Genomic DNA, 23,378 nt, shown 5'->3' with positions numbered 1-23,378 from the left:
CAATGGCTTCATGCAACAATGTGGCGTTTTTCTGTCCTTCACCTGTCGTTTCTGCTGTGATGCGCGGGATCCCCTGCTCCACCAGGGGGAGCTCCAGCAGCGCAGCGATGTTGGAGCTGAGAGGAGACAGGCTGCCTGCGGTGCCGGCGTTGCACGTCGTCAAAGATCCAGATCGCTTTACCACCTGGACCAACACAGTCACACACAAACTAATGTCACTGTCCGTTGATCTAAATCCAAATTGACCATTTTCTTCTTCTTCTTTTCCTTTTGGCTGTTCCCATCAGGAGTCGCAACAGCGAATAATCTGCCTCCATCTCCACCAACTAACTTCATGTCCTCTTTCACTACATCCATAAATCTCCTCTTTGGTCTTCCTCTGGGCATCCTGCCTGGCAGTTCTAAACTCGGCATCCTACCTTCTACCAATATACTCACTATCCATCCTCTGTACATGTCCAAACCATCTCAGACTGGCCTCTCTGGCTTCATCTCCAAAACAATTAACATGGGCTGTCCCTCGGATGTACTCGTTCCTGATCCTACGCATCCTTGTTACTCCCAGAGAGAACCTCAACGTTTTAGTTTCTGCTTCCGGTCTTTTCCTCAGTGCGACTGTCTCTTAACCATACAACATAGCTGGTCTCACCACCGTCTTGTACACCCTTCCCTTTCATTCTTGCTGATACTTTCCTTTCACACATCACAACTGACACTTTTCTCCACCCGTTCCAACCTGCTTGCCCTCGTTTCATAAGCTCTTTTCCACTCTCCCCTTTGCTCTGGAAAGTTGACCCCAAGTACTTAAAATCCCCTACCTTCTTTATCTCTTAGGGTCTGCAAGGGCGTACATTACAAGTGGAACCAAACATAACCTTGGTCCCGTTAGTGCCCTCTCAAAGATTAAACGCAATAATACTCAGTATTTTACAGTGCAAGAGAGCCGCATCTCTCTACCTGTTTAAGTTGCGGGGTGAGGTCCTTCCAGTCCGCTAAGAGCCACTTGCACAGGGTGAGCACCGAGCGACAGGCGGCACGCTCACACTTCCCCTGATGGCAGTAGGACAGGGCACACGAGCTCAGCATCTCCATGGCTGCCATGGACTGCCCTGCAGAAGACAAGACGTTACAGGTGGTTAGATCACCCAAACAGTGGGTCTGGAGTGGACGAACACACCCCATGAAGCACTGAATTCATGGAGATTTCTTTTGTTTTTATGGCATTTCTGATTCAATAATTTGATGACCAGGTCATCGGTCAGTAGGAGACTCCGCCGATCATCAAATTATTGGCTTAGGAATGCAACAAAAACATGAATTCAAGGTTCCTTGGGGCGAGTAATTGATAGTTTTTTTTTGTTCTTGGGTGAAGAACTACTCTTTCTTTAAGAAAGAGAGCCCCCACCCCGTCCTCACCTGCAGTACAGAGGACTTTGGCTTTCTCTATTTGCAGCTCCGGTCCCCACTTCTCCCCAATCACTCCCTCCAGACTCAGACGCTTGAATGCGTTGCTCAGCTCGTCGCCTTCCTCCTCCTCCACCTCCTCTCCCTCCTTCTTGCTCTCGGCGGACTCGCTGCACTGGCTGAGCAGCCGCGTGGCCAGGGCGATGTTGCCCTGCTTCCGGGCGAACTTGACGGCAGTCAGACACAGCTCCATCAGGTGGCCGTCGACAGGAGCAGAGGAACCTGTAGACCAGAGTGTTATTCAATGCTATGAAGGCACTTTGAAATGTTATCTGGACAGCATGTACAAAAATCACATGAGCACTAGGGCTACTGTACATGCATGGACATCAAATACTGCTGATAGAGTAAAGAATAAGTTCTACTAAGTGGGAAACCGTACCATTTGGCCCCAGGTCAGTGTCATGTTCTGCTGTTCTAAATAGAATAAGATTTATTTTTCTTTGTATGAATAAATTGTATAATAAACCATAGCAATATGTCTTCCATCTGCAAATATTACAGCATGGTTCTGTATTAGACGAGATGTCTATAAGATGGTCTTGTCTGTTTCTTCGTGGCCAATCTAAAAAAACGCTGGACCAATCAGTTTCACATCTCTCGTGCAAGCCGTTGGTGCTTATTTTTTTTTTTGTTTTGTTTTTATTTTTTAACATATGCTTTGTATTTCTCAAAATATTGCACTTTAAATGTATAATGGAAGTTAATGGGGCTCTGCTCAGGCTGAAACCTTGCCCCAATTTGGAATGAGTCACAGATCCGTAAAGATATTTTTTTGTCTTACCTTTCAGTTTGAGCAGCAGCTGTCTTTGGAAGGTGGTGTATCTGAGAGCATGGAGCCAGGGCTGGACATCCTGCTGCTTACAGGAGCTGAGAGCTTCACTGTACAGTGGAATCACACAGTCCTACAGAGAGACGGCACAATATTAATGAAAACCCAGAAAAAAATGCTTAACCCATTAAAACCAGGAAAGGAAATAAGCGTAGTTATACTGTTATACCTTTAAAACCGGGAAAGCGTTTGTGTAATTTAAAATTTCGATGCTATCTGTATGGCAAAAGGAATTGTTCTTCACTTTCTTAAGAAATAAAAGATTTTTGAAAACTGAGTTGGGCTGTAAAAAGAAACCCAAAAGGCCCATATTTTAACCACTTTCAACCTGGTTAAAGGTTTCCCATCTTCTGGGCATGTCATTTTCTTTTTATAGGAATCATTTTCTTTTTATAGGAATTATTTTCAAACAGCCAATCAAGTAAGCGGTTATACGTCTATTAGGCGTACTTCAACAGCAGACTCCTTGGTTATCTGTTCGGTAGGCCCACTATGTCACATTTTAAATAGTGTTGTGTACCTCTTGTCCGGTGAGTGTGTTCTCCAGGGCAGAGGCACAGTGCAGCTGCATGGTGGGCAGGGTTGGCAGGGAGTCAGACAGGGTGAGAGTAGACAGACGCAGCGGACCCAGGGAGATACGACCCGTCTGCTTCAGGTAGCGCACCAGCGTACTGCAGAGGACCACAATTAACCACATCAAACAGACTACAGGCTTGCAAGCCAGCATGACCAGCGAGGTTGCATTCAGCCAACCTTTGTGGAACTTAAGGAAAGAAATATGAACCATTTGGTCATTTGAGATTGAAGCAATAAGCCACAAGAGGCATGTGGTTACCTGGTATTTTATAACGGCTGAGAGGCGTGGTGAGACACGAGGCGAAGCAGAGTGTCTCCAACCGCCTCAGCCGTTATAAAATACAGGTAAACACATGCCTCGCGTGGCTTATTGCTTTTCTAAAACCGTTACAATATGGCAACATGAAAAATCATAGACATGTACCAATTACAACTGTTCTATTTCACTAATAATTCACTACAAGGTCTGCAAGAAAGTAGTTCCCAACTACAAGAAAGTAGTTCCCAGCTTTTTTGCCACACAGGTGCAGATAATTGGTGCACTGTGGAACACTGTGGAAAGAAATGACGCACCTGGGTTTGATATAAACTGATTCAAGGTGTGGATTATAGTCTCATACCACAGCAATTAAAGGGAAACCAGCCAATCAGAATCAAGGAATGGAACTAGCCGTTTTAGAATAGAGGTGTACCAATCCGATAACAGTGTGTAATTTAAACAAATCAGGGACAGTAGTTCTCCAAGTGGACCATCTCGGTTCCTTGAGGAGGTTCAGAATGGACCCTTACAGGTCTGTATACAAATTGTCCTCGAAATTAAATAGTTTGAAAATAAAAATGTAATTAGTAATTGTGCAGCTACAAGTTGGTAAACTAACAATTTGAATAGTATGCTACAGTAAGAGAGTAAAACAATCATGCAACATCAACCGAAACATTCAAAAAGTATTACTGTAAATGAAATAATCATGCGATAAATAACGTGGTATCGGAATGGCATAGACTGACAGACACCAGCATTTTAGGCAGTATCAGGAGCTTTTCCGATGCTGGTATACTGTAGGAACAACTATATTTGAGATGACAGAACTCACTCTGATGTGGCGGTGGCTTTCTGCTCCTGCTGGTGATTGGCTGTCGTCATGGCGCTGACAGAGCTGCGAAGGAGCTGCACCTCGATGGCCTTCTGAAGCTCTGAGGGGTCTGGACTCAATGCCGATGGCAGCAGGCGCTTTAGATCTGACAGGCACAAACACATGGTTTATGAAACACTTAATGGTGCAATAAAGACAAAAAGATGATTCCAAAAACACACAGTGCCTGGCTACAACAACTAGAGCCCAGGCGACTTAACATTCTTGAGTGAGTGTTTGGTTGTTAAGTGGTGGTTTGATGCATATCTTCAACTAGAGCCCGACCGATACCATTTTTTTCGTCCGATACCGATATCCGATGTTGGAGAGTGCTAGAGCACCGATACCGATATCGATGTTTTGTAAAAAGAATATATATATATATGTTTTTTTACAAAACATAAAAAAATGTCCACCAGACATTATATAGCCTTAGTATATATGGTTCTGTATCCGTATATCAGACAGTTTGAGCAGATTTCATTCCAATTGGTTATATAGTAGGCCTAGTCAGACATCTATATTTCTCTGTGGATTTTCACATAGGTCTACACACCTTCCTTCACCCCAAAATGAAAAATCAGAGTTATACAGCACATGTGGTGAGTGAATGACACACGAGAGGCAGCAACTCCACTATAGTGTTGGCTTGCGTCTTGGACTATTATACTGCACTCTGCTGGATAATTCTGGTATTGCCCACAAATAGGCCTATATAATTAATATCGGATATCGGTGGAATAATTCACTGATATCCGATACCCCTCCGATAGCTCCAAAACGACCGATATATCGAATTGACCGATGTATCGGTCGGGCTCTATCTTCAACCCAGCAGCAAAGAAGATGGATGCCCACCTTCAAACTGTGGTGTTTGTATAAAGGCATCAACTGAGTATCAATTCAGTGTTCAACCAATTCTGTCCCAGAGTTATGGTGTTAAATAAGTGTCACAGTAAAAACTAAGGTAGTTACCTACACATTATAATGTCACTGTGAGAACTACCCAGCTGCACCCTACCCAGCTTGTCTTTGGTGGTGGTGGAGTTGAGCAGGCCGTAGTCCTCTCCGGGCAGCAGCTCCAGCTGGCTGCGGCACTCACTGAAGTCTCCGTCCTCGAAGTGGCTGAGGGCCTGGATGTAGTTGAAGTCGGCCTTGAGGTGAACGCTGGCCAGGTTGGGGCTGCTCTTCTTCAGCGCGTGGATGCTGGCCTGCCACTCCTGCACCGAGGGCCAGTCGCACAGCGCCACGTAGCACTGGCACGCCTTGTTGACCAGGAAGTTGAGCACCTCGGGGGAGCACTCGCTGGACTTGAGCAGCACCGTCTTCCTGCCTTCGCCTGGAGAGAACGGAGGTCACAGAGACTTGAAAACGCTGCTGCACTTTCTGACCGCACAGAGCTTTCTGACTGCACAGAGGTGTCACAGCCATGTTCATTTGCTAGATGAAGAATAGAGTAAACCATTGACTATCTTGCATTGTCAGGACAATAATTATGCTTTTGTGGTGGCCTCATGCAAAAACTAAGATGGACTGAAGTGACAGCATGTGGTTTGCACTGACCGTTGCCTGTGTGTTTGGGGCTGGCGCTGGTGCTGTTGCTGGTGTTGGACAATTTCAACAACGAGCGATCGAAACTTTTGATGGAACAGTCCATCCCTGTGACGGCACACAGCTGCTCCTGGTACTCTAGAGCCGCCTTCTCAAACCTGTAAACACAAACACAAGATAATAAATCAGTACAGTAGAAGCTACTTAAGCCGACTCGGCTGCAGTCACATGAAAAAGCTGACATGACTAGGGCTGTCACGATATGACATTTTACATGACGATTAATTGTCACTCAAATAATTGGCGATTAACGATTTAATTGTGTTTTTGTCGTTGATAATTACATTTCTGTTTGGCTTTTAGGCTTTGAAGTTGTACATGGTAGATATGACACATAACCTAAATATACAAAGAAATTACTGACATATTTGACAACTTTATACTTAAAAAAGAATATTGATAGTGGAAATAGCCGATCTACAAGCTCACAACGCGTCGCGATGCGACGCGTTGTGAGCTTGTAGATCTGCTATTTCCACTATTTTTGACCTTTTTTTAAACATATGAACATTTTTCAACATGGAAACGATTATGACGATTATGAAAAATAATCACGATTATGTCAAAAAAATCACGATTAGACGATTATGTAATAATTGTGACAGCCCTAGACATGACGAGAGAAAACCAAACAAACACGAGTGTCCTCACCGGCCCATTGCCTGCAGGGCTACAGAGAGTAACCAGGGCAAGCTCTTGCCAGTGTTGTAGAGGCTCCATGCAGCCACACCCTGGATGGCCTCGGGACAACGCAGCTCACACAGGGCTTCCACCAGCATCATCAGAGGAACCTCCAACTCTGGCCCCTGTGTGGGAACACCACAGATTGGACAAAAAGTGGGTCAAGGATAGACCTGGCATGGTCAGACTAACATCACTGCGTAGATTATTAGTCTGGAATCTCTGTGTGGAACCTTTATTTCCAAGGGGCGGATTCAAAACTATGCCTCTGGTGATAAACCTGACTCATATTTGAATACTGGTTCCTGATTCGTGCCCCACAACTTTGAGCGCATGAAAATCCAATCAAAACCAAGCGGGCCAGACTAAAATGCCACGGATATTTATTTCAATTTTTGCACTGGCAGATTTGTTTGGTTTCTGGGCTAGGTCAAGGAGTCTAGTCATCCAACTGACATAGAATTTGTTAGTTGAAATGAATCATTTGGACCATTTCAAAATACAGCATTTTCTATTCATATGGTTTTTCCAACAGCTTTTCTTTTGCATGAAACGCAGTTTAAAACCCAACTTTGACTCACTATTAGCTGCCATTCCATCCGTACCTGGGCGCTGCTGTTCTTGATCTCTGTGAGCAGGTCGAAGCCGTGGCGCACCGTGACAGCGGGCTGCCCCGAGAGCAGGCCCACCCTCATCAGTGCCAGGCGGATCCTGGTCAGCCAGTCCTGACAGGTCTGACGGTTGGTGTAGAAGAACGTCCTGATGCCCTGGCACGGGTAGGCAGGAGAAAGGAATCCGTCATTATGTTGTTCAAAAAAAACGGTCCACACTGTATGGCTGCATCATGTGACCTTACTTTAACCACTTCAAAAACATGGGAAAATCGTTGCAAAAGTGTTTCCGTTCAGCATCAACCTATGAGTCACTATTTCATTCTCTAACACACAGACCAACATGAGAACACGTGATCGCAAGATTTCCTCAAATTGCATTTATTTGGGAAAAAGCCTGTATCTCCTCTCTTCTGTTCGTTTGGACTGAGAACGTCTCCCCTACCTTGGGTGGGGCGGTGAGGGCGTTGGCACAGCCCTCGTAGGCGTTGTACATGAGCTTCTCCAGGTTCTCCAGGTACTGCAGCAGCAGAGCCAAGCGCAGCTGGTTGGAGTGGTGGCCGTCGCTGTCGCCCCCGGCTCCGCTCCACGCTCCCAGCTCCTGCTGCTCCGGGTTCAGACTGTGGGCAGCCAGGCTGCGGATGATACCTGGACGGAGGCCGAGAGAGCAGGGTGGAAAACAGAGCGATTTAGAACCGTTTATTTTTCCTGGATGAGTAAAATGAACTCAAACTAGCAGTCAGTAGACAAAAAAAAAAAGAAATACGTGTTTGGTTCAGCTAGCTTGGGTCTCTATTCGGCATATCTGCATAATGCATATCTCCAAGGGTTACATGTCTCCTTTCCGACATGTCTCCATTCCGACACTAACTCTATCTCTAACCCTAACCCTAAACTTAACCTCTATGGAAGTGTCGCCACTCCGACAATAAGAAGTACATTTCGGAGTGGCGACATGTCGGAATGGATAGGTATGTATAGGTATGACGATCCATATGTATAGGTGTTTATGCCGTATAGTTTATTCTACTTCAGGTGCACAGTAAACTAGGGATGGGACGATGGGAACTGGCAAAAAAATATATATTATCGTGATGATCAAAATATGCTTAAAACTTAAACATACTTTTGTTAACCCAACAATGGTATCCCTATTCTGGGGGGAACGGAAAAATTGCCAATCTACAAGCTAACAACGCTGAACACGTTGTGAGCTTGTAGCATGTAGAGTGAAATAAGAGCGTACCAAATTCACTCTTTAAAAGGTCCATTTTATCAAAGTATAGAGGATTTAAGTGGTACTGAATTTTCAGCTCAACAAAAGCTCCAAGACAGAGGACAGAAGATTTTGCAAATGTAAATGTAAATGTCGGCTCTACGATTATTGTTATTATTTATCACGATAAACGATTATCGTCCCATCCCTACAACCCAACGCCTCACTCTCTCTTACCCTCGATGGTCTGGAAGGTGTCCTGCGCGCGGCCCAGTGGAGTGCGGAGCTTGGAGAGCACGGTGAACTGGGCGGCCTCCCACACGGCCCACTGCCACACCACCGCCTCAGTCTTCAGCAGGGCCCGGGGCATGGAGCCTGGCGTGTTGCCACCGCTGGCTCCACCCTCTGCACCACCTCCTCCTCCTCCTCCTCCTCCACTGCCGCCTCCTCTGCCCTCGCGCTTCTCCAGCCGCTGGCAGCTGTGGTACATGCGCTCCAGCCACGGTTCCTTGCTGCAGATAAGCACACACAGACCAATATATTTAGTAGAAGACTACACAGATTGGAATAACGACTAAATTGAACTGTGGACAATTCTACAAAATGCCTTGTAAAGTAGTTCTTAAGGCAGGTCTTAACTAAGGAGATTTCTGGACAATTTTCATCAAAAAGCGTCGTTGCCCACAGGCAGCCATCGGGAGCTTGTCGGCAACGAGACGCTTGCCGTCAATTTTTTTGCGTTAGTGGTAAATCCACCATTGTCTAGTCTGCTATAATAGTGCAGAACTTCCAGAAGCAAGCCTAAATAAGCCAGAGACATTTTCCATTTGCACATTTTAACTAAATAACATCTCATATACTCAACTCCTATACACTAATGGACTCCAAAGCAAAGCCAGTAATAGTGCCTGGTGAGAGAAATCATCACACCTCACCAAGAGGAAATATCTCCGGTTGCCAGATTCTGTGAGGGAAACAAGCGACCAGGTCTACGAAAACAAGCCCAAATGTTTCACCACTTGAGCTCTATTACTTTAGCTATTTTCTAAAAGAATGTTGAAAGCAAGGCCAAATAAACAACTACACTTCAGAAACAAGCCCAAACTAGGCAACCAGCAACTAGAGACTTTACAGGAAAACAAGACAAAAGTGGCTTATAATGAGCAGACCTGGCAACACTATCAAACCAGCGTCTGCCAGCCGTCTGAATGCAATGTTCGTCGCCCGACTTTAAAATGCCAAGTTTGCCAACTAATGCCAGCAGAATACAACAGACTGGCAGTTTGGAGCCGTTGGAAGTAGGCTGTTTGGCGTGGGTGCCAAGGATATATTCCATCACAATCAACACAAACACACAAAAAAGTATTGTAAGACCACATGTAGCCCAGCTAGTATTAGGGAAATTCCTAGAGAAGGCATGGCAGATGTATCTGTAACTCACAGCCTGAACAATCAATACTATTAGAATTCTGTTTGCGGTGTATGTTTGTGTATGCTGTAATCCTGTATGGGCTGGGCATCTTGTGATGCAGGTCACTAAGATAAAACATTCTATCTATCTATCTATCTATCTAGCATTGATCAAGACCCTCTCAGAACCCTGCTCTCTCTCTCATCAGCAGCCTTCTATGTGTCAGAGACAGACAGAGTGAGACATACCCCCCGCAGTGCAGCACTCCATACAGACAGACAGACAGAGTGAGACGTACCCCCCGCGGTGCAGCGCTCCATACAGACAGACAGACAGAGTGAGACGTACCCCCCACGGTGCAGCGCTCCATACAGACAGACAGACAGAGTGAGACATACCCCCCGCGGTGCAGCGCTCCATACAGACAGACAGACAGAGTGAGACGTACCCCCCACGGTGCAGCGCTCCATACAGACAGACAGACAGAGTGAGACGTACCCCCCACGGTGCAGCGCTCCATACAGACAGACAGACAGAGTGAGACGTACCCCCCACGATGCAGCGCTCCATACAGACAGACAGACAGAGTGAGACATACCCCCCGCAGTGCAGCACTCCATACAGACAGACAGACAGAGTGAGACATACCCCCCACGATGCAGCGCTCCATACAGACAGACATACAGAGTGAGACGTACCCCCCACGATGCAGCGCTCCATACAGACAGACAGACAGAGTGAGACGTACCCCCCGCGGTGCAGCGCTCCATACAGACAGACAGACAGACAGAGTGAGACGTACCCCCCACGGTGCAGCGCTCCATACAGACAGACAGAGTGAGACGTACCCCCCGCGGTGCAGTGCTCCATACATACAGACAGACAGACAGACAGACAGACAGACAGACAGACAGACAGACAGACAGAGTGAGACGTACCCCCCGCGGTGCAGCGCTCCATACAGACAGACAGACAGAGTGAGACGTACCCCCCGCGGTGCAGTGCTCCATACAGACAGACAGACAGAGTGAGACGTACCCCCCGCGGTGCAGCGCTCCATACAGACAGACAGACAGAGTGAGACGTACCCCCCGCGGTGCAGCGCTCCATACAGAATGAAGCTGATGAGGTCACTGAAGTCCTGCGGGTGGAATGTGCTGCTGGGGGATCGGCTCATGTGACGACGGATAGCCAATGAGATCTCCCCGATCTCCGGGTGTCTGTGGTTACTGTGGACACAACAACGGTTTTCTGATTACATTAAGTGCATACATTTCGATATGTTGCATTTTGCATCAAGTTAATTATCAAGTTGAAACACTCGTTGAGAATGACATGTCATTCATGTCATCTTAGTAGAGCAATATGCATGCTGGACGTTACGCAGGAGCTACTCTCGGCATGGCAACAAGACATCGTTACATTTCCTCATAGGAACAACAGCTCTGAAAGCAGATGTTAAGTCTGACCTGAGTGTCACGTCCAAGGGAATTGTCCTGAGCAGCTTGCCGTAGGCCTGCCGCACCCTCACAGCTGAGTGCACCAGCTGTACCCGGCATACATCCACACACCTGAGACAAGGAACACACACACACAGATCCCATGATGAGCAAACTGGACAACTATACTAACAGTGTGTGCTATCACAGAGGCAACAATACATTTGTTTGGAAACGTCTCTAATTTGAGTTCTCATATCTAAAAATGTGGTACCAGGCGTTAACATCAGTAAAGTTTCCACAAAGGATGATGTCGCTCTGGTTAAAATAAAAGTTACTCCAAACTGTTTTTGTATTTTTTATAGAAATACATCTTTGAAAGATTGCCTGATGAAGGTCTAAATACGCCCCGAAACGTAATTCCCCATTAAATTCCCCTTTGCATTTGAAGACTGTGTGCGTGAAGTTCTTTATTCACCGGACCATTGTTTGGTCTCTCCTCGACGCACCGGTCGCTTTTGTAGGTGTGCAAGAGTCTCTTGTTTCATTATAGAAAGAAATACATAAAAAAATTGATTGCTGATTCACTGCCAGTATTGGCGAATGTGGTGGATCCCCAAAAAGACCCTGCAGCAAATATTGACTTTGACAGTATCATAAGGAGCTGTAAGTCTGTGCCCTTACCTTTGCAGTAGCTCAGTGGACAAGGATGACGACAGGACCTGAAGGCTGTTGCAGGTCTGAAGGCAGACTCCAGGGTCTTCATTCAGCGCTGCAGGAAAGACGAGACAGAGCACAGATATTATAGCTTACCGCTCAGACGTTTTTTTTTTCCTCCCCCCAGTTCAATGAAATTGAAGAACTCAATGTCCTGAAGGAAATGGTTGATACAGGGAAGAATCGCCAGAACTCACAGAAATATCTTTTATTTTAAGTAGGCCACGGGCAGCATACTGTACCCATTTTTTTAACTCCTTCATAGCCAAGCCACGAGTTTCCCAGAGTTATTTCAGTACCCCCAGACTGCCACAGCCCGAGTTTCCCGAGTTGGCAGCCATTTTGAAAAAAATGTATTAGGCATGATCGCAATCGTGAAATTGCATGTTTAGCCCCATAACAAACACATCTTTCAAAATGGCAGCCATGTTTGTTTGTTTTGTTTGACTTTGAAGGCTTCCATCTCATGAATGCCTGAACGGATTTCCAAGCGTTTCTAGGCATGGGAGTGCACGATTGTGCACTAAAAATGTATCCGTGCACTAGAAAATTTAGGAACGTGGCAGTGAGGAACTCGGGCCATTTTGAAAAGGCAATGAATGAGTTAAGACCAAAGTTACAAGGACCTTTCTGTGAGTGCTCGTGATCCTTCAGTTTGAATTAACTCCTCTGAATGTAAAGAAACAGCGTGTTACTTGACTCGAGTTGTGATCGCATTCATTACAAGTAGTCCACATGACGCCATTATCTTGTATTTGTGTCATTAAATGGCCCTTCTGTGGCTGCCTCACCATTAGCCAGCAGGCCCTTGCAGAACCTGTTGAAGGACGGTAGGGAGAAGAATGGTACGTAGGTATCACACTTCTTCAGCAGCACTGAGATCTCCTGGGCCCATGTCAACAGCAGCTTCCTGCACAGTGATGACAGCACGCACAGACACACACTGGCTCAGTATCGACTTCTGATGGCTGCATACCAAATGTGGCAGCTTCAGACGTGCGTGCACTAGCAATTGGTTAAGTGACTCATTCCGGTTGTGGAGCCGTAGCTGAACTCAATCTTTCAGTTTCAGATCATGATACATGGGAATATACAATAGCTAAGAAACGGCTAATGGCCAAAAAAATAAACAAAGCCTGCACATCCACTGCCCAAAGTCATGTACTAGGCACAAGAAAACATCACAAGTCCTCACACTGGATCAAGCTCCAAAGGTAAAGTTGATTACCAACCCAGCTGACATTTCGAGCCTGGTAGTAGCTCTTCCTCAAACTTTGTTTAATCAACCCACTAGACCAGAAAAATACCTAAAAACTTCTTCTAAATCTTTTTCTGAAAAACATATGTTTCTTTGGTGCTCAAAGTTTTTAATGTCAAGGACCCTTATAATTATATGTATTTGACCGCGGACCCCCATCTCAAAATATTTTGTTCCAGGGACCCCCAGAAGCAAAGTTTTGAGTTCAACATTTTTGCTTTAAAAGAACATACTGCATATTCAAAGATTTGTGATTTTTAGTATTAGAATTATTCAACCTCAAAGTATATTATATATTCGAATAGTCGAATATTCTACAGGACTGGCCAAACTGTCAAATATTAAGTAAGCAAGAGGGGAACATTGTGAAAATAGCCGATCTACATGTGAGCATGTAGATCTGCTATTTTCACAATATTTATCTGTGGAACCGAGTCACATTAAATGTAACACCTACAATTCCAAGTGCTTGTCAGGGTGGGGGTCCCCAGTTCAAATATGTTTATTTTGGGGGTCATGGCCTAAAAAGGTTTGAGAACCCCTGGTATAGAGCATTAACAAATTCATCCACCAGGGGCATTGACAACTCATTCTTATGACTTCCTATCTAGCCAAGCTTTATAAACTATACATTTTTTTAAAGAGAAAACAATGAAAAAATAAAAATAAGCGAATATTCGACTTCGGTGAACAACGTCGAATAGTGACTTTGATATTCGAATATTTGGTGAATGCCCTAGTGTGTGTGTGTGTGTGCGCGTGCGTGCACGTGGACACAGGCGCGGTACCTGGCCTCGGGGTAGAGGTGCTCCCTGGCCAGCAGGCCTCCCAGCAGGCTTAGCAGCGTGCTGAAGTGCTTCTTGGTCGCCGTGGTGACGGTGCTGATGACGGCCCCGTCGAACAGCGACGGAGACGAGGACGACAGGCTGGAGGAGATGAAGTGCTCGTGTCTGCAGAGCAGGACGGAGCAGGGCAGATTTGTGCAACTTGTGGTGTCAACACATAGTATTTACTATAATGGATCGTTGGCTCTCGAAACGTTTTTCATTTCAAGCATAGGCGATTTTAAGGGGTGTCTATGGGTGCACTTGCACCTCCTGGCCGCCAGGGGGGTGAACAACCTCATAAAGTCATTGCAAGCTACCACAAGCAACACATTTCCACGGAGCAAAAAAGTGTCTGTTATTTAGCTCTGGTGGCGAATTTGGTGGTGAACTGCTCCTAAAGCCTCTCTCTTAAGTGTATTTTACACACAAGTTGTTGCAAAAATAAGTAAATAAATCATATAGACATATGTTCATGGTGTCTAGAAAAGCACAGTTTATATAGTTACAATTAGGTAAAAAATAAACCTTAGAAACCCGTTAAAACAACAGGATAAACCATACAAAATCCGAAAATGTTCGCACGCGCGTATGAGGAACCCAGATGCACCCCCTGCTAGAAGAGGCTAGAATCGCCTATGTTTTCAAGGACCCCCAATCTGGAAATATGGAGTCAGATTAGCGACAGTGTGTGTCAGGCACGTGCACACATTAGCCTCGGAAACCCAAGCTTATTTTGGCGATGGGAAAAGAAAAATAAGCCTAGGGCAAACCCCCCCTACAACTGTGCTGGCTCATGACATTTTAATCGTATAAAATAAATGTAGCCGTTCAGATATCTTATTTTACAGCAGTATTGTTCATGTGAACTGGTTCGTTTAGGTTTATCCATTATGATTATAAAATCGCTTTGATTTATCACTCGTTTTCCACCGCGGATCACTTCCTCATTTACTCAAGGTGGACAGCAGCAGGAGTCATGTCCCCCTCCGCGTCATTTCGAGACGCCAGAGCGCCGGCCAACAAATAATGTCCGCGTTAGGTTAGAGTATGCACACATAGACATGAAAGGGGGCTTGAGCGCTGCGACACGTTGTGAGCTTGGAGGTCTGCTATTTTCGATATATTTTCACCAAAAAGCCCTTTTGGGCCCCTGCCTCTCTAACATTCTCTGCACGTCCCTGGTGTGTGTGAGTGTGTGTGTGTTACCTGGTACAGTGGGAGTAGAGGGTGTAGAGGACAGCGTACTGCACAGCAGGGTGGTACACCGCCAGCTCAGAATGAACCACCATCAGGTTGTGACTGAGCAGGGCGAACACCGTCGGGGACAGAGCCCACATCTAAACACACAAACAGACACACACACAATCTGCTTAACAATGGCCAGAACCAGTGAGAAGGTGGTAGGGTATACACGAATAGTGATTTTTTGTATTCAAATTATTCAACCTCAAAGTATTCGAATAGTTGAATATTCGACAGGACTGGACAAACTGTCAAATATTAAATAAGCAAGAGGCGAACATTGTGAAAATAGCGAACATTGCTCACAACGCCTCGCGTTGCGAGGCGTTGAGCATGTAGATCTGCTATTTTCACAATATTTATCTGCGGAACCGAGTCACATTAAATGTAATACCTACAATTCCAAGTGCTTGTCAGGGTGGGGGTCCCCAGTTCAAATATGTTTATTTTGGGGGTCACGGCCTAAAAAGGTTTGAGAACCCCTGTTATAGAGCATTATATATTCTTCCTATCTAGTAGCCAAGCTTTATTAACTATATATTTTTTAAAGAGAAAACAAAAACAAAAAAATAAGCGAATATTCGACTTCGGTGAACAACGTTGAATAGTGACTTTGATATTCGAATCTTCGGTGAATGCCCTAGAAGGTAGAGGCATTTTGTATGGTGCAACAGTCGATTGAAATTCAAATTTAATCAACTATATCGATCACTATTTTGGTCAGGTAATTATAGGCAAAAGATTTCAAAAGATTTAAACAAATTCCAGAAATGGTAAAAAATAGCCAATCTACAAGTACAAGTGTCACATCGTGACATGTTGTAAATGTATACACTTTTACAACACACTTATTAGTGTGGTTGCCCAACAGGGCAACACATTATAGTCCTGGGGAAACTGTATAGACTTCTAGGGTAACTTTTCTGCTGAAACTTTATTTATTACTAGGGTAACTTTTCCGCTGCCATTGGAAATGGCAGGGATAGGGAATCAATAGGGAATCAATGGGAGTGGGAATCAGTAGGGAATCAATGGGAGTGGGTTAGGGTTAGGTCGAGCTTCACATGACAGTTAGCTTACTGCAGAATATAGTCAGCAACCGTCAGCATTTCCAATTGCATCTTTCTAGTTTTCACTATATTAGCAACCATCATGCGCCAAAAATAGTACTTGCTTGGTTAACCCATTCAGGCCGGGAACACATTTTAGTGTATGGGAGGGGCTTACAGTACATGTACAGTATGTAGCAACATATTTGTTTTTGTAGGCCAATTTCTGATTTAGGCCCAACTAATAGGTTAGGCCTAATAGATTTGTTGAAATGTCAAACCAAACGTGCTTCTCGATTAATCCAAAAGGTCAAATTGATAGAATAACTGTTTCAAAAATAACCCGATGGTTGCAGCCCTAGCGTGTCGTTGGCATCATTTATTTCTCACCCCAATCAGGGAGTTCTTGGTGTTTCCGATGGTGGTGAGAACGTTGAGGTTGAAGATCAGGATGAACTGGGCACGCTCCGGGGACAGGGTGAGGGCAGAGAAGGCGGGGTGCTGGATGTCGGGGCAGGGGCTGACGACGGGGGCCGTGGTGGTGGTGATGGTGGTGTCCAGGGAGGCCATCAGGTTGTCCAGTGCACACGCCATCTCTCCCAGCACCAGCTTGTAGGCCGCCTCCAGGGTGGGGATGTTCTTGAGGCTCATCAGCGCCTGGTACACGCTGTGGGTGGCCGACATCACCTGGTGCACACACACAACACACGTCAGGAGGGCAGCCTTAACCCAGTATTAATAAGACCTGTAGTCTAGTAGGAAAGGGGGGTCTACACGCATACGGTGGATTTTTTTTTTCCCCCACCTGTTTTTTCATAATCCTTAAAGGGTATGTTTTAAGATTCTGCCCGGTAACAGGCTGAAATATAGTCCCAAGGGGTTCAATGGGCCTCATTCATCAAGCACTTAAGACCAAAAATACGATCATATTTTGTTCTTACCGGCATTTAGGATGATTCTCAAGTTGGGGGTCAAATTCATCATTGTATTTTGGTCTTGGATTTGTGCTGGAAATACGATGGAAAATACACCACCTCCGACCATGGTGTAAATCTTTGCTTATATTTAGGATGCTTTTTTCGGTCTGGAAATAAGCCATCAGCCCACGGTGCATATTTAGAATGCTTTTTTCTTCATGCAAAATCAATTTTAAATTGTGCCAAACATCAAATAAAATATTTATTAGTCCATTCTGCCCAACATGTGCCAACACATGTATTTAAAAAATAAAAGAATATGTCAATTGTCAAACAATTACATATTCAGTCGTGGATTAGCGGTCACTGAGTTTGTAACCAAATGGACCCGCCGATGGGGGACCACTCATGCACCGCATGATGACTGCCCGCACTCGTCCATTTGGTTTCATTTTAAAGAGTTAAGGATCTATAAAGGCCCAAGGGTCTGTTTGGTTACCAACTCTCCTTCATTTAGCAGGAGACCACCAGACCACTTGTAACCCCCAGCACAGCACTGTGGTCCCTGGACCACTGGTTGAGACCCACTGCACTACCTAGGCCTATACTGTATTTGCCACTAGCCTATATTCTTACCTCTGATGAAGAATAGCAGTGTTTCACTTTGTGGATATTTCCACATAATTTTTTAGTGTATTATTCCGTGATGGATTGAACCTTGTAAACCACTTTATTCTATTATAGTCTACATTAGAGCATTACGTTCAGCATCCATTTTGTAATCTGCGGGATCAGAACAGTTTTAATTCATATCCTATGTTGTCAATGTGATGCCGATATGTTTTTCTTTCCTTTTTTTCCTTTGTTTTTTGACGAGACAAGTTGAAGTTTTTATATGCAGCAAGTCCAAGTTCAAGTTCCTCTGCTGGCGAGAAGGTGGGGGGCGTCGCGACCCTCCACTGATTAGGCTTTAATTTATAATAGACTAGGCTACTGTATGCCTATTGATCACATCAACACATAACGCTACACACAAAAGCAAAATAACTCTTACCTTCGGTCTGATAAGAATACATGTGGCTTTACAGGACAGTGTTGAAATATTAATTTAAAAAAAGAATTTCCCCTCAGTATATACATACATACATACATAGGATAAATAATCAATAAAGCTCGCGACCTGGTCTGGTCCATATCGGAAAGCAGTGCGTGTCACAGCTCATACTGTATATTCCTTCAACATTATCTTTTTGGCAATGTTCAGTAGAAAAGGATTATAATATCCATCCCATGTTTATTATTTTGTGATTGAGGACTAATCGTAGCCTTGTAAATGTGCCGATCTATAGAGAAGAAAAAATAGGCAGCCTATTCTTTTTTTTTTCTCTCTCTCTTTTTTTTTTTTTTTTTTTTTTTTTTTTGACAAGACACAATTAAGTTCAACAGTATAGCCAAGTTTAAGTTGTGATTAATTTCTAGTAGCCTATAGTGTGAAGAGCAGAAAGTGCTTAGTCATGCTCTCTCTACCATATATGGTCCTGCCGTAAGTACTATGGAAGCTGCTCTCTCGTTTTTACCCTTGTTTTTGCACTTAAATTTACGTCCAAATTCATCATGACATACACCTGTGGATAAGCACAAAATGGGATATACACACTGCTTGATGAATTTGACTGACGTTTGGACTTACTGAAATTTAAGATGAAATTTAAGGAAAAAAATACACCCTATTTACGACCAGATTGATGAATGAGGCCCATTGTCTCCACCAGCCGAAGGCTGAGGGAGAGTATGTTTTCCCCTCCGTCCGTCCGTCCGTCCGTCCGTGCGTCCGTGCGTCCTCGCAGTTTGTGAACAGCTAATCTCAGTCACCGTTGGCCCGATCGCTGCCAAACTGAGCACACACACTCCCTGGATGCCAATCTAGAACCTCTGCCCCACATTTTTCAAATCAGCCTCATGGTGGCGCTATAACAGGCCGATTTGTGTGGCCTGGTTGTTACCAGCTAATCTCCGGCGCCGTTGGCCCGATCGCTGCCAAACTGAGCACACACACTACCTGGATGCTAATTCAGAACCTCTGCCCCACATTTTTTAAATCAGCCTCATGGTGGCGCTATAACAGGCCGATTTGTGTGGCCTGGTGGAGACCTGTGCTCGGAAGAGCACTGCTTCTAGTTTTTAATGATTTCTTGCACCTACCCATTCACTTACTATACAAAAAGTAGCATGTGAGGGGTCCATTGCAAGCATTTGTATTGCACGAAAAACATTCCTTGGGCTAAAAATGGACCCCACAAAACCATAGTTTTGTCCTTTTATAGTAAGTGAATGGGATGATATTTCAGCTTGGCAGAATCTTAAAATATACCCTTTAAGGATTAAGAAAAAAAAAATCACCCTATGCGCGTGGACCCCCCTTTCCTACTAGACTACTGAGGCCAAAATCAGTATTTCGAACACACAAATGTTCCAAAAATAGCAGAAGTACACACAAATACACACATACCTCTTTCTCCCTATGGAAGCGGAGTTCTAGTAACTGAGAGTCTGGTGCCAACAGTTTCTCCACAAATGATGCAGGTAGTTTGTTATTGATTTGGTCCACAATCTAAAAAAAAAAGGAAAGATCAAGTCAAGGACATTATTCATACATTCATTCACATGACGGTATAATACTGGCAGACATGTTGAAGCTTTTCTCCCATCTGTGGTTTGGGAGGACAGGAATAGACCAAATCATATTTAGATAACTCTGGCAGCGTCACATTGGAGCAGCATTATTCATAAAGCTTATTTCTAGAAGAACGTCGTTATTGACTACTTAGACATATATAAATTTGTTCTAAATTTCCACAGGTTGACAAGCTAGACATAATATTCTAGACCCTTTATTTCATAGTGTGTAAAAAATATCCATAACATTCTGAACCACCACTCTACGTGTTTGTTTACAAACATTCTCTGTATCTGGTCTATATTATATAAAAATATAATACAACTTGCTTATAGTTGCCTGTTTGAAGTACAACACTACATCAGGGATGTAAACAGGACAAGGACAACTGCAGTCCTTATGAGTCGGACCTCAGTGTCCAGTGTGCCTGGACAAGATTAGATAACACTAGGGCTGTCACGATATGACATTTTACATGACGATTAATTGTCACTCAAATAATTGGCGATTAACGATTTAATTGTGTTTTTGTCGTTGATAATTACATTTCTGTTTGGCTTTTAGGCTTTGAAGTTGTACATGGTAGATATGACACATAACCTAAATATACAAAGAAAATAACTGACATATTTGACAACTTACTACTTAAAAAAATAACTTTGATAGTGGAAATAGCCGATCTACAAGCTCACAACGCGTCGCGTTGTGAGCTTGTAGATCTGCTATTTCCACTATTTCTGACATTTTTCAACATTCACGATTATGACGATTATGACAAAATAATTGCGATAAGGTCAAATAATCACTTTTAGACGATTATGTAATAATTGTGACAGCCCTAGATAACACCCCAGTCCTCGCATCGATTTCATATTGCCTGATTTATGCTTGGTTGTACCAGCCCAGTGGCCTTGTGGGTGGAGTGTCCGCCCTGAGATTGGGAGGTCTGGGTTCAATCCCCTGCCAAGTCACACCAAAAACTATAAAAATGGCTTGTGGTCAGAGCATCCGCCCTGAGATTGGGAGGTCTGGTTTCAATCCACAGCAGAATCATACCAAAGACTATAAATATGGTGCCCAATGTCTGGCACTGCCAAACGTGCTTGGCACTCAGCATCAAGGGTTGGATTGGGGTTAATTGTCCCTATGACATAATTTAGCATCAAGTCCAGGGGGATGTACTTGTTCATCAAGCTGCCTCCGCTACAGAAACAGGAGATACAGGCTCTTCACCTATGGGTCACATGGATCGGAAATCATTGGTTCTCAAGGCTTCATACTTCTACTTGGTTGTGCATAATGTCACGCATGGAAGTTGCTGATACTGTATATGAGCACATCATTGCAAAGCATTGAGAGTAGGGTTGGGAGCCGGAAACAGAGGAATCGGATTCAACATTGAGGAACCGGTTCCCTCACATTTGGAACCGTTTCCGGGCCAGTTTGTCACACTGACTGAGCTGGTATGTGGACTGCCTACTTTATAATTACAATACCGGTGGTTTGCCAAACTTTTTAATTTCAAGGACCACCATAACTCTTGAGTGTGTACATATGGAACCAAAGGTCCATTTGTACACTATCAGTAACAGACCTATAAGGGTTCATTTGCAGTCCCTATATGAATTGTTAAAGGGAACCGTTAAGAAATTGTCCCCTTAAGAAGAAATCGCTAAAGAACCGGGATCGTTTAGTTCTAAAGGATCCCAACCCCATTTGTGAGCTTGTGGATCAGCTGTCCATTAAGTGATTAATTAATACTAGGGATGGGTACCGAAATTCGGTACCGGGACAGAACCGATAAGGACATGGCGGTTCCTGGGTACCCAAAAGATATATGTAATTTCGGTACTGCCTATCGGTTCCTAGATGTGATGCGCTAAAAAAAGGACAGCACAAACAGCACAAATTGCACAATCCAAGAATCGGGCATACACCACGATGCGTCGAAGCATAAGTCTACACAGGCACACGCTGGAGCAGCAGCGCACCGAACGCATTCTCTGTGTTGAGTGGAGAAGTACAGATACAGCACGGCGCGTCGCTCCATGCTGCATTCCTCCCCTCCTCCCTGTCCCCCCTGTTCAGTTTCGGCTAAAAAATATAAATATTTTAACCATTTTGGAACCGAAATAGGAACCGTTAGGAACCGGAACCGATAAGCAGAACCGGAACCGGACTCATAAAAATCCAAATGATACCCACCCCTAATTAATACAGATGGAAACAGATTGCGGTGATTATGCAAAAATAACCACGATTGTCTCAAATAATTGCCATCTGGCGATGATGTAATAATTGTGACAGGACTAGGTCTGAGGAGGACGACATAGAGAGAGTTAGGGCATTCACCAAATATTCGAATATCCGAATATCAATGTCACTATTCGATGTTGTTCAACGAAGTCGGTTTTTTATTTTTTTTTATTGTTTTCTCTTTAAAAAATATATAGTTTATAAAGCTTGGCTAGATAGGAAGTCATAAGAATGAGTTGTCAATGCCCCTGGTAGATTTGTTAATGCTCTATACCAGGGGTTCTCAAACCTTTGTAGGCTTTGACCCCCAAAATAAACATATTTGAACTGGGGACCCCCACCCTGACAAGCACTTGGAATTGTAGGTATTACATTTAATGTGACTCGGTTCCGCAGATAAATATTGTGAAAATAGCAGATCTACATGCTCACAACGCCTCGCAACGCGAGGCGTTGTGAGCATGTAGATCGGCTATTTTCACAATGTTCGCCACTTGCTTACTTAATATTTGACAGTTTGGCCAGTCCTGTAGAATATTCGACTATTCGAATACTTTGAGGTCGAATTATTAGAATACTAAAAATCACTATTCGTGAATAGAGAGAATGAGGCCTTACCAGGGTGAGCAGGCCCAGCACGGCCAGGCTGTAGTCAGAGCCACAGGCTCTGCAGCAGTCCAGCTGGTCCAGTCCGTAGGCCAGGACGGCCTCAGTCAGCGGTGCCGCCGGCTCCAGGCTCACCAGCAACACGCTCACGCACTCGTTGCCCGCCGTGAGCACAGCCTCCGAGAACAGAACCTGCTTGGCCGTGGTCACACAGGCCAGCACCCTGTTCAGCACCTGAAGGGAGACGCAGTCGTGTCGTTAGGGCCGTCACAATTATTACATAATAATCGTCTAATCGTGATTTTTGGACATAATCGTGATTATTTTTCATGAACGTCATAATCATTTCCATGTTGAGAAATGTTCATATATTTAAATTAAAAGGTCAAAAATAGTGGAAATAGCAGATCTACAAGCTCACAACGCGTCGCGATGCGACGCGTTGTGAGCTTGTAGATCGGCTATTTCCACTATCAATGTTCTTTTATATAAAGTTGTCAAATATGTCAGAAATTATGTGTCATATCTACCATGTGCAACTTAAAAGCAGAAATGTAATTGTCAACGACAAAAACACAATTAAATCGTTAATCGCAATTATTTGAGTGACAAATAATCGTCATGTAAAATGTCATAATCGTGACAGCCCTACGTGTCGTTTACATGTCTTGCTTGATTAGCAGATCTCGGAAGGTTATTTAGCAAACGTCGATGCCACGGATGTTACATTATTCTCTCCTGTCAAAGCGAGGTATGTAAACCCCCCATTAAGTTTTAGAGTAGGCTTAAATGGGGTGGTCTTTGGATTTCCTTAGTCAACAGAAACATGACACCAGCTATCACACTTATAAGCTA

The 23,378-nt window shown here is 44.3% G+C and overlaps 1 protein-coding gene across 1 annotated transcript in view; it reads right to left on the bottom strand.

The window, feature by feature from the left end:
- smg1 (SMG1 nonsense mediated mRNA decay associated PI3K related kinase) overlaps nucleotides 1-23,378 on the bottom strand; it is a 95,688-nt gene that overhangs the window by 53,969 nt on the left and 18,341 nt on the right. The window contains exons 11-31 of the mRNA XM_080725106.1: nucleotides 22,536-22,757; nucleotides 19,494-19,595; nucleotides 16,458-16,754; nucleotides 14,983-15,113; nucleotides 13,738-13,899; nucleotides 12,483-12,601; nucleotides 11,659-11,746; nucleotides 11,005-11,106; nucleotides 10,624-10,764; nucleotides 8,362-8,636; nucleotides 7,354-7,556; nucleotides 6,903-7,064; nucleotides 6,268-6,422; nucleotides 5,569-5,714; nucleotides 5,027-5,344; nucleotides 3,967-4,111; nucleotides 2,817-2,967; nucleotides 2,249-2,369; nucleotides 1,417-1,686; nucleotides 958-1,109; nucleotides 43-184 (exon numbers count right to left, since the gene is read on the bottom strand). Of these exons, the coding sequence (XP_080581232.1) occupies nucleotides 43-184; nucleotides 958-1,109; nucleotides 1,417-1,686; nucleotides 2,249-2,369; nucleotides 2,817-2,967; nucleotides 3,967-4,111; nucleotides 5,027-5,344; nucleotides 5,569-5,714; nucleotides 6,268-6,422; nucleotides 6,903-7,064; nucleotides 7,354-7,556; nucleotides 8,362-8,636; nucleotides 10,624-10,764; nucleotides 11,005-11,106; nucleotides 11,659-11,746; nucleotides 12,483-12,601; nucleotides 13,738-13,899; nucleotides 14,983-15,113; nucleotides 16,458-16,754; nucleotides 19,494-19,595; nucleotides 22,536-22,757 (3,604 nt within the window). The remainder of the gene's footprint in view (nucleotides 1-42; nucleotides 185-957; nucleotides 1,110-1,416; nucleotides 1,687-2,248; nucleotides 2,370-2,816; nucleotides 2,968-3,966; nucleotides 4,112-5,026; nucleotides 5,345-5,568; nucleotides 5,715-6,267; nucleotides 6,423-6,902; nucleotides 7,065-7,353; nucleotides 7,557-8,361; nucleotides 8,637-10,623; nucleotides 10,765-11,004; nucleotides 11,107-11,658; nucleotides 11,747-12,482; nucleotides 12,602-13,737; nucleotides 13,900-14,982; nucleotides 15,114-16,457; nucleotides 16,755-19,493; nucleotides 19,596-22,535; nucleotides 22,758-23,378) is intronic.

This window comes from Nannobrachium achirus (assembly GCF_963921795.1).
Source record: "Nannobrachium achirus genome assembly, chromosome: 4".
Classification (NCBI taxonomy): domain Eukaryota; kingdom Metazoa; phylum Chordata; class Actinopteri; order Myctophiformes; family Myctophidae; genus Nannobrachium; species Nannobrachium achirus.
Note: the sequence above shows the minus strand (reverse complement) of the source record. Positions and strands in the feature narration are given on the sequence as shown.